Source organism: Photinus pyralis, unplaced genomic scaffold, assembly GCF_008802855.1.
Source record: "Photinus pyralis isolate 1611_PpyrPB1 unplaced genomic scaffold, Ppyr1.3 Ppyr1.4_LG8, whole genome shotgun sequence".
Lineage (NCBI taxonomy): Eukaryota > Metazoa > Arthropoda > Insecta > Coleoptera > Lampyridae > Photinus > Photinus pyralis.
Genome location: NW_022170819.1, coordinates 34,898,502 through 34,911,205, shown reverse-complemented (window position 1 = coordinate 34,911,205; position 12,704 = coordinate 34,898,502). Strand labels below are relative to the sequence as shown.

Below are 12,704 nucleotides of genomic sequence, written 5' to 3'. Positions count from 1 at the left end.
GTATGCCGCAGGTCAGTGTCGGCTCGTTGGTCTAGGGGTATGATTCTCGCTTTGGGTGCGAGAGGTCCCGGGTTCAAATCCCGGACGAGCCCATATTTTGGTTGCAATTTTTTCTAGAAAGTGTAAATGAAACTAGCTGGATATCAATGGACTATTAAAAATGGGCTATTTTGCATAAATGTAAATAACGTAACGTTCAATAAGTAAGAACAATTATTTTTAGCGCATTTTTCCAAATTTATTTGTTTTAAATCTCACTTTGACCGGCCGGCTGGCTGGCTGGTTGGTAGTGAATGCGGGCAACTTTCTTGCGAGCATATAAAAAGCTCTTCATAGTTTGCCTATTAAACCTTCTTGAACCGTACGAAATTTCAAAATTTCAAATACAAATTAACGGATTACAAAACCCTTGGGTGCTTCTAAAAGTCTTTGGACGCTTATAGAAACTGTTAAAAGCTTTTAATGTTTGTTAAAGGTTTTTAAAATCTCTAAAAGTCTTTAGGTATTCTTAGAGGCTTATTGAAGCACGTAGAAACTATTAGGGCTAAAAAGTTCCTAAAAGCCTTTTGGTTCATAAAGGTTTTTAAGAGTTTTTAAGGACTCTATAAATAAGACATAAATGTCTGTTCCACCTCAATTTGATGTCGAAAGTAATTGAGAAAATCCAATTTTTATCCCAAATTTGGGAAATACACCATAGTATCTATCATGCATACCTACCTCCACATAGGAGACGAAATTTCTCGAGAGGTCGCATGTTTTTAATCAATTTTGGCATCAATTGGGGTGTGGTTGGTATGCAACCGGGACATTTGCTACTCCTTTGTTACTAATTTTAGTCAAATTACTTGAAAGTTTGCAGATCAGTGTCGGCTCGTTGGTCTAGGGGTATGATTTTCGCTTAGGGTGCGAGAGGTCCCGGGTTCAAATCCCGGACGAGCCCTTGTTTTTTATTCCTACAGTGCATTTTTTACCACATGCGCTATAAAAATCATTGCTCCCATTCCACAGTTCTTCAAGTCCAAGCTCAAGCAAAAATGAGTGAAGGATCCTTAAACGACAAATTATTAAAAGGTTCTGACCTTATGTATTGCATCCAGTAAATGAGACCCCACATCATTACGTCATGCCAAAGTTAAAGCTATGTGAATAACATCCTTATTTAAACCTGCAATCAAATTATACAGCTTTCTCAGGCTTGATTATAAATTCACGTGTTCTGTTAGTCCTGGCAAAAAATAAACAGGGCTCGTCCGGGATTTGAACCCGGGACCTCTCGCACCCAAAGCGAGAATCATACCCCTAGACCAACGAGCCGACACTGATCAACAAAAAATTATTGCTTAGAAACTGTAACAATTATAAACCAAAAGGTTCAAAAGAACATTGACATTTAATTCATGCAAATTAAGGTCAACTATTCGATAATCTTGTTCATTTAAAAATACATTGTTACTAATTTAGAAACATGGCAAGAATAAAAAAGTGGGCTCGTCCGGGATTTGAACCCGGGACCTCTCGCACCCTAAGCGAAAATCATACCCCTAGACCAACGAGCCGGTACTCCTAATTTGCAAATCAAATACTTTTATATTTGTATTTATTTTTAATATATTCAAAGTGTACACCGGGCGGCGTATTGGCATTCTGTACTATTATTCAGAGCAGCTCTGGTCTGATTCGCAGTATACTATGGCTTCACGTTATACGCAATTTGATAATACATTATATACTGCGATTCAGAGCGCCGATATGGTTTAGTGCTCGGTGTCGTGTTTGTTTTATTACTAAAATCAGCTAAGCACTTGTCGCACCAAACACTGTTAATATCTTCACCCGCTTTTTAAAATTTCGCTTTAAATCCATGTTCTACTAGTTCCAAATATATACGATCATTGAAAACTTATTCTCGTGGCACATTTCAACCAATGCCTCTTTATAGATCATTTTAGTGCAGTTTGAGAACCTTGATTACACACAAACAACAAAAAATATGCTTTTTTCTTGCAAAGGGAACAATAAAAACACACTTTTTGTAAGTGTATGATGTGTTTTATAGAAACCCATTATATACAGTGTTTCAGAACTCTAAACCATATCGGTGCTCTGAATCTCAGTATATAATGTATTATCAAATTGCGTATAATGTGAAGCCATAGTATACTGCGAATCAGACCAGAGCTGCTCTGAATAATAGTACAGAATGCCAATCCATTGTATATATCTCGGTAAATAACGACTGTATACAACATTTTTTCTAATATAATAATAATAATAATAATAATAATAATGTGTTTATTTCCACCAAATTAAAGAAATGGAAACCACAGGGGTTATCGGTTCAGTTGCTGCACAGGCATGTTCTGATCTTCCACCGACTCCCTGAATACAATTAGAATTAACATAATCAAGTAATGCTTATAACTGAGTAATATAATAAAAAGGAAAATATGAAATAGTAATAAATGCACATAGGAGTAACTAAATGAGAGTGAGATGAAAATAGATTGAGTAACATACTAAGAAAAGCGGACAAAGAGACGAGAGACAAGTTAAACAAGATAGATATGAATGACAATCTACAACGTACGTACAGAGTCATGGGCTAATATTTGACGCAATTTAATTTTGAAATACTGCGGAGAAAGGGGCTTAATCAAATCTGGAACAGACGAATATACTTTAAAAATATTATAACTAAAAGATCTCTTGTACATTTCTGTGTGATGAGAGGGTGGAGTAATCCCACCACTAAACCGTAAATTTAAGTTGTGAACATCGGTTCTAAAAGATATTTTGCGGTATAAATATGGAGGAGATTTGTTCCAGATAATTTTATGATACAGACACGCCGCAGTAAGCAGTCGCCTATCCCTCATGCTGAACCAGCGTAATTCTTTTAATTTGGAAGATACTCGATCAAACTTCCTAAGACCAAATACTAGTCTAATACAGGAGTTTTGTACTCGCTGTATTCTTGCAGACATATCCTGAGTGATGCACGGACCGTAGACTTGCGAACAGTAATTAAAGTGGCTTAGTACCAGCGCGTTACAGAGTTGAGCTTTTAAAGTTTGGGACAAGTAGTGCCTATGGGGAAAGATAATTTTAAATTTGCATATGCTCTCTGAATGTAGCTAGTGAGTAATTTGTTGCCAGGATTTTTTATTGTAATTTATGTTTGCGTACGAACATTTCGAAACAATGTTAATAAGAGCTGGAAATCTTCTGGCCGAGTTATTTATATAAGTATAAGATTTGAGATTTTTTAATTTGTGTGTAAATCAAGTCGACTTTGCCTAATTTTTCATTGTTTATTTAAAGAGAATGTTTAAATTACTACAATTGGATGTGGTCATGTACAAGACAGTAGTAACCATTTCGAGAAGCTGGACGTTTCAAGTAGAGAAGGAGGATATTAATTAATTTGAATTTCAAAACATGTGATTCAATATTTCCATTTTGTGCCATCAAGATGGCCGAAGGCGGTAAAAATCAGTATTTGAGTTTTCACGTATAAAGCCCATTTGACTAAAGGAACAAGAAAGAACAAGTTAATTTTAGGTAACGCCAATGGCGTAGGCAAAAAATGTTTGGATCGCCGTTTCTGAGATTTGACCCAATTTTTTAAATGCAACACCCTGTATATCTTAACGTCAATTTCTTGCATTCTTTTTGCTAGTTACATTGATGTATCACAACCTATATTTTTTTAGCGTAACACAACGACGTTGAGGTAACGCTTATGTGCTCAATTTTTCGTCTGTCTGTCGTCTGCCTGTTCTATCGAGATCTCGGCCCCTGGACCACCTAAAGACTTCGGATTTATTTGATAGTTGCTATGGTCTATTCTATATATTTTCCCGTTACCCATGAGTGGGTTTTGAAACATTTATCTCATATTTTTCAGAATTTTGAAATGACATGTTTCTACCTTTAGCAATTTATTAACGAGCTCCTAGCGAGTTTATAATTTTACGGTGGCTGTCTCTCTGTCCGTCCGTTAGCACGATATCTCGATAACGAATGAACCGATTACGATGAAAGGTGGAGGTGAATTCTTTATCAAATTTGTAGATCGGAGTTCGTGAATTGGCAATGTAGCCCAAAAAAATAGGGAAGGCCCTTTTGACATCTCCGTGAGTTATGCACCGAATTGAATGAAATTCAATATGCGTATAGTTTTAACCTATAGGCTTTAAGCCATTTAGTGTTTTACCACTCCTAGGCTTTAGCCATATAAAACGCAATTCCAGAAATTGAGCCTAATGGATCAACATTCACATTTCGCATTTCGACCATTTATAAACCGAATTGCAAACTTTCTTATTAATTATGAAGGTATTTAAATGAAATTTGATACATAGCCACTTGGAATAAAAGCAAATATAACGCCATTTTCCAAATTTGGTTTTGTGTAGGATCTGCATAGTGCCAACTTAAACTTTAAATAAAAGCAAAACCTCAGGTTTAAAATTTGGTTTTGCATATGCTATAGCCATACCCAGGAGCTCGTTTTCTATATTTGTTTAGTTTATTTTATTCGTATCTACTGTCTTACTTACCATGGATACAAATATACAATAAACAAAACAAAATCTCCATGAAAAAATGAGGTTTTTATTGATTTTAATGGCTAAAATGAAAGAAAAGTACAAGAAGTCTAAAAGCTGCAGACATCTGATTCTGCTTCCGCACTGCGGAAGTACTGCATATCTTTCACTTCCGTTTCCGCCTCCGATTCCGCTATGTTATAACGGAAGTGTACCTGAATCTTTCACCTATAGCAAGGTGCGTTGTGCGCTCTAATTGGCAGAACGGGACAGCGCGTGACGTGAACCCCGAGCGAGGTTCGTCACACTTCCTATTCTGATTCAGTTTCTGTTTCTGCAAAAATATTTTGACTTCTGTTTCCGCTTCTGTTTCCGTTATAACACCTACGTTGCATCACTACTCTTTAGGTCTCTCTGGTTACCTTGGATGCAACTTGCAAATCATAAAGGCCATTAAACCTTTTTGAAGACATACAAAATCCTTTATGTACTCGCAATATAGTTTTTCTGGATTATTGAAAGAGCGCTTGAAACCCTAGGTCCAGAAATGTATGATTCAAGATACTGTTAGTTTTGAATTTATTATTTTAAATATATTAATCAATAACAAAGTTCACATTGTGCACATCTGATTTTTACAATATGCGATATGCTTGTCTTTACTAGAAGCATCTGTGGTTCAGAAAAAATGCCAGAGCGATAAGCCGAATGCAAAAATGCAATACATTTATGGAAAATAGTAAATTGATAATTTACAGAAACAATTGTAATAAAAATATGGGCTCGTCCGGGATTTGAACCCGGGACCTCTCGCACCCAAAGCGAGAATCATACCCCTAGACCAACGAGCCGATATTAACAATAAATTACCGTCCAATTTTGCTGCGTTGTTTGTAGGTCGTCGGTGAAAGTTGCTGTGTAAATTAACGTAAATTTCTTATACGTTCCCTAAATTAATCCAAACACTTTGACATTCTCTTACAACCTTCGCGAAAGTAACGGTCTTGGAAGGAAGTCAGTATCGGCTCGTTGGTCTAGGGGTATGATTTTCGCTTAGGGTGCGAGAGGTCCCGGGTTCAAATCCCGGACGAGCCCATTTTTTTGCCTTCTCATAATAGTAGGCCAAAAAACTGATTTTATTTCTGTCAGTTTGTATGAGAATGCCGGATTTTGAACGTGTTAAAAAAAGTCGCAATGAAGACGATGACGTGGAGGTGCAAGCCAGTCGCGTGCTGCGCGTGATGAATAACGCAATCGCCAAACTAAAGATTGCGGTAAGAAATGCGAAGTGATCATTTTGTGCTAATCTGGCTCGTTTCAGACGTGCCTCCCTGCCTTTATTAGCGACGACAGTCTTTTGCTGAGGAAATATCTGAGAAACGACGAAGTGGACTTCATTCAAGTCACTTGCGAACAGTATATCTCCCCTCTGGGCCAACAGGCGAGAATGACAAAGAAAAATTCGGTGGCGCATCCACGTATGGCATTGGCTCTAGATATGATATGGAACAATATGGAGCTGCGAAATCTTGCGCTGGAGAACCATGGAGACTTGGCCGATCCAACGGCCTTGCCTTTAATCGACTCAATACACTCCCTAACCCAGTTAACAGAAACCAAGCTGGGGCAAACGGCCAAAGAAGAAAGACTGAGTCGCAAACAACTTAGAACCGCCTGGTACGAGAACGCCGAAATGCAGAAACAGCTCTCAGGTATCCCAAATCTTGTTTCCATCCTTCCCAGCGTTGATTTCAGAGCTCACAACCAAAATTGAAAGACAGGGAGACGAGGGCGAAAGTAAAATTGTTCAGTCGATGCAGTTGGTGCGCTCCTACCAGAACAAGATACTCTCCCACATCCAAACGGTAAAGCGAACCATCAAGGAAAGAGTGTAAGTGCTGCCAGATCCTCCTCCAACTCACGGTTAATTTAGTGAAAACTCCGAGAAGACAATGTACGGGGAGTCCACCGCGAGCTTGGTGCGTCAGGCGAATCTGTCGAGCGACGCCAAAACCGTCACCAACCAGTACGAGGCGGTTCTCTCCCAGCATCTAAACGTCGAGAAGAAGCTGCGCGCGAAAAGGCTGAAGGTCGAAACTCAACTCGCCAACTGGCTGAGCAAGTACGACGCGGACATGGGGGAGCGACAGGCGGAGTTCGAGCACCTCGACGACATCTACAATCGGCAGAAGGAGAGCATGGACCTCCTGCGGGTTATGGTCGCGGAGCAGCAGGCCGAATACGAGGCGCTCTGGACCGAGAGGCTGGAGGAGGGCTTGGCGAATCTCAGAGTGAATCGCGCCGCGCGAATCATTCAGAGATGCTGGCGCAAGTATCGCGCGAAGAAGCTCGCCGCGAAACGTGGCAAAAGTGATAAGAAGAAGAAAAAGAAGAAAGGGAAGTGACGGATAATTTTAGTCTTATATTAATTATTTTAATAAACTGTGCACTTACCGCTTTATACTTTCACGAGACTACTAACATTGATCTAACGCGTTTGCCATGGCAACCCCATAATAATCAATATTTAAAATGTTAAAAAATGGACGCAGTGGACTTCCAGGTTTGCATTATTCGCCTCGTGTACATTATAAATGAGACAATCGAAAAACTAAAAATTGCTGTAAGTGCCCCTTTCGTCAAAGTTGCACCTGATTGGGCCTTTCAGATTTGTCTGCCTAAGCTTCTCGACAATCCGGGCAGGTTTCAGATGCGTCAATACTTAGAAACCGTTTGGAATAACACCGCGTTCAAGGATAAGACTCTTCGCGATCATGCGAAATTGGCGGACCCGCAAGCGTTACGCTTGGTGGAAGAAATGCAGAAGCTCAGAGCGATAGCAGCTGATAGGTTGCAGAAGACAGTCAGTGAGGAGAAGGTTCACCGTCAGTGCTTAACCAACGCGTGGCTCCAGAGTGCAAGGATACGAGCGGACATTAAAGGTATTTCTTAAGTTAAATGGAAAACGGCACGTTTCTTTGCAGAACTAAACGATCGAGTGGATGAACAGCGGGGAGCTTGGGAGAACCAGTTAGATGAGAAAAACGGTATTCTCTTCAGCTATCAGAGGATAGTGGATCAACTCGGTGCACAACTGAGGAGGGGCGTAATTGAAGCAACGTAAGTGGCCTTTAATCAGACAGTTGTGCCTTGGACTCGTTATCAAAAGTTTTCCAAAGTGACGGCTGGTCAATTATTCGTTCTAACCTTTTACAAATAAATCAAGAGCTTGCTGCCAGAATATTACAGAGGGAGCTTTTGCATGGTAGGTCTCTTACATTCTCCAAAAATTTCAGAAAACCGGAGAGTCTAAAGTACAAAAACGCTTTTGAAAAAACTAATAACCAGTTAATACGAAATCCCTTAAAGACTACACACACTGCACGCTTTAAAGATTGAACAATCTAATTTTGGTCCTTTAAAACCCCTAGATGGTTTTGGAGATCCTTTGCGATTATTGGCGGCTTACTCAGAGTCATAAAATCTCTGTAAACCCTTAAAAACCTATAGAGGTATCTGAAGGGTCATAAATGGTTCTCAAGGTTCGGTTTTCGAACACTCCTAAAGACTAAAACTCTTAAAACTAAGTGCCTCTTGGAGAGTTCTTACAGACCTACAAAGGTAAATAAATACCGTTAAATACTCTCGGCACTTAAAGATTCTTTAGTATTTTTAACGGACCTTGAAGCTCTTAACTATCGTTAAGAAACCTTTAACTGTCTTGAAAGCCCTCAAGAACTCACAAAAGCTTAAAGACTGGAATCTTAAAAGGAAAGGAGGATCTCAAAGAATTTAATGTCAGTCCAAACTGCACTGCACTAAAAGCTTTGACATCACCAATAGATATGTCTCGTCCTGACGTTCCACTTGCCTTTTATAAGTATCCTCTTCCGCCACTTCGTTGTCAAGGTATTTGCTTCGATTTCACGAATATACGTATATGTCTCGTCCAGTCGATTCATTTTGCCAGTGAGAGTATATATTTTCCTCCGACAAACTAGTTTCGAGATATTCGTTCTTAAAGGTTTGAGATCACCAATGGACATATTTCATCTAGACGTCCCAATCGCCCTTCGTGAGTACCCTCGTTCGACATTGTGTTCTGAAGGTATAAGGGTATATAATAGAGGAGAGGACTACGGTTGGTAGAAATTAATTCCTCTGGTTGAGACCTTTCATTAGAAGATAAAACCAGCCCCCCCCTCCCACAGCGCTCTTTTTGGTAAGGACCCAGAAAAACGTTGGTGGAAAACGGTTCCTCTCGTTGAGACCTGTAATTAGTATATCATGAAAGATTAACTTTTAAACCCCCACACTCCCGGCCCCGTCATCCGATCTCCAAAAAGAATTGCGCGGGAAAGTTACAGTTTGTACAAACGAATTTATTTCGATGAGACCTTTCATTAGAATACCGTGAAGGATGGAAGGTGTGTTTACTTTTACTTTCAAAAACAGCATCTTAGGACATACCCCCGCCAGCAAAATTTGCTGGCCGCCTGGCACACTTTCAAGGTATAGGCTATCTATTGCAAACAATTCCAAGACCATTGGTCTAAAAGTAGTTCAAAACGGCAGAACTGGGCCTGCACGGACGAACGGATGGACGGACAAAACGCAAACAATAGCACTTTCTAATTCTTCAAAAAATGCGCTAAAAATAAATACTAACAAAATCACGATATTTCGTATTTTTTAGCGCATTTTTTAAAAATTAAAAAAATGTGCTATTGTCTGCGTTTTGTCCGTCCGTCTGTCGTTCTTCTGTCCGTCTGTCTGCCCGTCCGGACCCATTTTTGCAGATTTAAACTATTTTTAGGAAAATGATGGTGCGCCAGACATCAAATTTTACTGGGGGGGGGGGGGATACATATTTCCTGAGATGCTATCGTTGAAAGTAAAACGTACATAACTTTTGCATGTGACAACCAATTGACCTCAGATTTTGCATGTACATGACCTTAGTAGTGCCAAATAAAACTTTTGCAGGGGGGGGGGGGCGCACGGGGGGAGAAAAAGATTTTATTGGGGGGGGGGCGCACGGGGGTAGAAATAGATTTTATCATTCATGGTATTTCTACCAATCATTTAGTCCTCTTCGTGGACGTATTTATCGTGATCGGTTACAATTCCTTACATTTCAAGAGCGGATTTTCGGAGGAGGGTACACACAAAGGGCGATTGGAACGTCTGGAAGGAATATATTCATTGGTGATGGCAAAACTTTAAGACTGAATATCTCGAAAACGGTGTTTCGGAGGGGAGTACCCACAAAGGGAAAATGAATCGTCTGAACGAGACACATCTATTGGATATATAATATCTCCAGAACGGAGTGTCGGAGGAGGATACTCTCAAGCGCGAAAAGATCTTCTAGACGAGACACATCTACTTAATTGTGAATATCTCCTTTTATTATTCCTTCAGAAATGGCAACGTATTGAGAACCGGAACCCATATTACTTTTTCGGTTCTTTTCGGTTTTTTACGGTTCTTAACAGGTTATTGGAAGTTGAAGGACGCGCCGGCAACTGCGTCCTGAAAATTGATAAAATATTACTTTATCGGCCGGTTGCAGGAAAGCGAATTATAATCAAAATCCTACATTATTGGCCAAATCTGAGTTTAAACAAGAATTTTGACATTTGATTGGATGCCTACTGTAATATAAAGCCAATCAAATGTCTTCTATTTTTTTTGTGCAACTGGGCCGTAAGATTGCCATCGGTGGATTATAAATTTTAAATAAGGTGTCGAAATTGAAGGTATTCGGGTGGCGGTGGCGCTAATTTAGCAACTACTGTAAAATGTAAATAATAAAAAGAGGGGCGAGGTTTTAGAAAGTAAAAATAGGAAACATTACGTATGTTTCTTACTTTTTGTGTATTTTTTTTCTGTTTTTTAGTAAGAAATTAAGTTTAAATACATGCCATACGTTCTAAAAGACTAAAACCGCAAATAACCGTTATGGAGCGAAAAAAATGCGCAGAACCGAACCGTTATTTCTTTTTAGAACCGAAACCGGACCGGAACCGTTATAAATATTTTCGCTTAAATATAAACAGAACCGGAACCGATATTTCATTTGGATTCGGGTCCCTGCTTCTGACACTTAGAGTCTTACAGACCCTTTAAGATTTGGTTATTTGGTTTCTCAAGGCTTATTAAAAACTCTGGAAGGCTCCTGAGGACTCTTTTAAAATGCTTTTATAGACTATAAAAGACACTCAAGGGCTGTAAAAAATTCTGCGCCTCATACAAATTCTTAAACACTCTCAAAAACTAATAAAGCTTCCCTAAAGGTTCCTAATAGAGGAACCTATACTGGCTATTTGGAGACCACTAACGGCATTCAGAGGTACCTTTAAAGTACGGACCCTTAAGTTGGCCCTTGAAGCTCTTAGTTAAGCTCCGTAATCATTCTAATAACTGACAAGGAGTGGCTCTAAAATAGGAAAGTCTTACCTCAAGGACTAAAAGTTTCCAAATGTCTTCTGGGCACTCTTTGAGGTTTTATTAGTTTCTTAGAGACCGTTTCCGACATTTAAGGTATCTAAGGCCTTTAAAGATCGTTAAAAACCTGTTAAAGAGCTACGGTTTCATATAAGCTTTTAAAGGCCCTCTAAGTTTAAGTCCTAAATTAAGATAAAGTTGGCACTGTTGAGTGAAGCTATGAAAATTGGCACATGTGCTCTTTGAGCCTTAACGTTCCGACGTGGCGCCACGCTCATTCGCCCTTGAAACCCCCATTTTAGGATAGGGGGGGGGGGCGCTACATAAACAAAAATGGTGATTGCTAAAGGCTGGCCCTTTTTTTTCGACTCCATGGTTGTGAAAACACGTTTAGAATACTTGGGGTCGACCATTGGAGCACAAGCTAAGTCCATATGAGTAACTGAGTAACAAGTAAAAGTTGCCTAACCATTTAGGCGCTAAATAACCAATTTGTATGTGGTTTTAATTGTTTTCAGTGCTTTTTTACCAACCTCTGGGCGACTTTTAGAGATTCATAGAAAACCCTTGGAGGTTCATGGAGACTCTTAAGGTTAAAAACTGTTGGGGTTCCCAAAAAGTTTTAATTACTGTTAAGGGCATTAAAATGTACTTAAATATTCCTGGAGATCGAGATATTTTTGGCTAATAAGGAACTATTAATATCTCTGAAAAACTCCTAAGGACCCTCAAAAAATCAGTTGATTTAAAATGTTAAAGTAACCCCCCCCCTATAAAAAGAAAAAATTAAAAAATTATAAATCCTTATGCAGATCCTTATGTCACCAAAATTTAATAAAAATAATTGAAAACCGTTTTCGAGATATCGCCTTATAGCACTTTAAAAAACACCCTGTATAATTTTATAATGGCTTGTAAAGGAAATTTCTTCAATCCAGCAGCTTTGGATTCGCAAAAAAACGTACTTTTCTTTTGACTGCTAATTAGGAAACTTGATTGAATAATTTCAGAATCTTAGGCAAACAAATTTCCCCAACTGAGCTGATTCTGGTACAATCGATCTCAAGAGGTCTTAATCATTGATTAATTTAACTTTGGACAGGCGAAAAACGGCGGAAGAATTGCGCCAAAAACACGCAGCTAGCTCTGTTCGCCAGTCACATTTAGCGAGCGATGTAAGACTAGCCCTGGTCGAATATCAACGTTTGCTTTCCAAAGATTTGCGACACGAAAAGGCGCTTCGCGCTAAAAGAGCGGAGGTTCAAATGGACGTAGTAAATTGGCTGGTCAGATTCGATGCGGACGTTAGGAGCGCGCAGGAGAGGCTGGAGGACCTCGCTGCTGGATATAAGGAGGAGAGCGAACGATTGGAAGAGCTGCGGATGCTCTTCGGCCAGCAGGAGGTGGAGTACAATGGGGTTCTAGCTGAAAAGGAGGCGGATCGGATTCGAAGCGAAGAGGAGGTGGAGTTGTTCTTGCACAATTACTCCGCCAAAATTATCCAACGCGGTTGGCGCGCCTATCGCCGCCGATTAATCGAGTTTAAAAAGTCTAAGAAAGGTAAGAGCTGCAGATTATTGCGATTGTGACAGTTAAATATTTGTGGTAGGAAAAGGCAAGGGAAAAGGTAAGCAGAAGAAGTCGCCAACTTAATAGACCTTGAGGAATAATTAGTCCGGCCTTGGATGACTCGACACGCAA

General features: G+C 39.6%; 2 protein-coding genes and 6 non-coding genes across 8 annotated transcripts; 5 read left to right on the top strand and 3 right to left on the bottom strand.

Moving 5' to 3' along the window:
- The first annotated feature begins 20 nt into the window (after window positions 1-20).
- Window positions 21-92, top strand: Trnap-ugg. Its single transcript has one exon. It is a non-coding gene; the product is annotated as a tRNA-Pro (tRNA).
- Window positions 93-871: 779 nt separating this feature from the next.
- On the top strand, window positions 872-943 carry Trnap-agg. Its single transcript has one exon. It is a non-coding gene; the product is annotated as a tRNA-Pro (tRNA).
- A 302-nt stretch (window positions 944-1,245) lies between these two features.
- On the bottom strand, window positions 1,246-1,317 carry Trnap-ugg. Its single transcript has one exon. It is a non-coding gene; the product is annotated as a tRNA-Pro (tRNA).
- Window positions 1,318-1,487: 170 nt separating this feature from the next.
- On the bottom strand, window positions 1,488-1,559 carry Trnap-agg. The gene has a single exon. It is a non-coding gene; the product is annotated as a tRNA-Pro (tRNA).
- Window positions 1,560-5,332: 3,773 nt separating this feature from the next.
- Trnap-ugg lies at window positions 5,333-5,404 on the bottom strand. Its single transcript has one exon. It is a non-coding gene; the product is annotated as a tRNA-Pro (tRNA).
- Window positions 5,405-5,576: 172 nt separating this feature from the next.
- Trnap-agg lies at window positions 5,577-5,648 on the top strand. The gene has a single exon. It is a non-coding gene; the product is annotated as a tRNA-Pro (tRNA).
- Window positions 5,649-5,713: 65 nt separating this feature from the next.
- On the top strand, window positions 5,714-6,958 carry LOC116179575 (dynein regulatory complex protein 10-like). Its single transcript, XM_031499372.1, has 4 exons — window positions 5,714-5,827; window positions 5,875-6,265; window positions 6,309-6,444; window positions 6,487-6,958. The coding sequence occupies exons 1-4, from the start codon at window positions 5,714-5,716 to the stop codon at window positions 6,956-6,958; spliced, it is 1,113 nt and encodes a 370-aa protein (XP_031355232.1).
- Window positions 6,959-7,058: 100 nt separating this feature from the next.
- On the top strand, window positions 7,059-12,703 carry LOC116178741 (dynein regulatory complex protein 10). Its single transcript, XM_031498325.1, has 5 exons — window positions 7,059-7,176; window positions 7,222-7,495; window positions 7,538-7,673; window positions 12,106-12,563; window positions 12,613-12,703. The coding sequence occupies exons 1-5, from the start codon at window positions 7,096-7,098 to the stop codon at window positions 12,654-12,656; spliced, it is 993 nt and encodes a 330-aa protein (XP_031354185.1). The 5' UTR covers window positions 7,059-7,095; the 3' UTR covers window positions 12,657-12,703.
- The last annotated feature ends 1 nt before the right edge of the window (window position 12,704 follows it).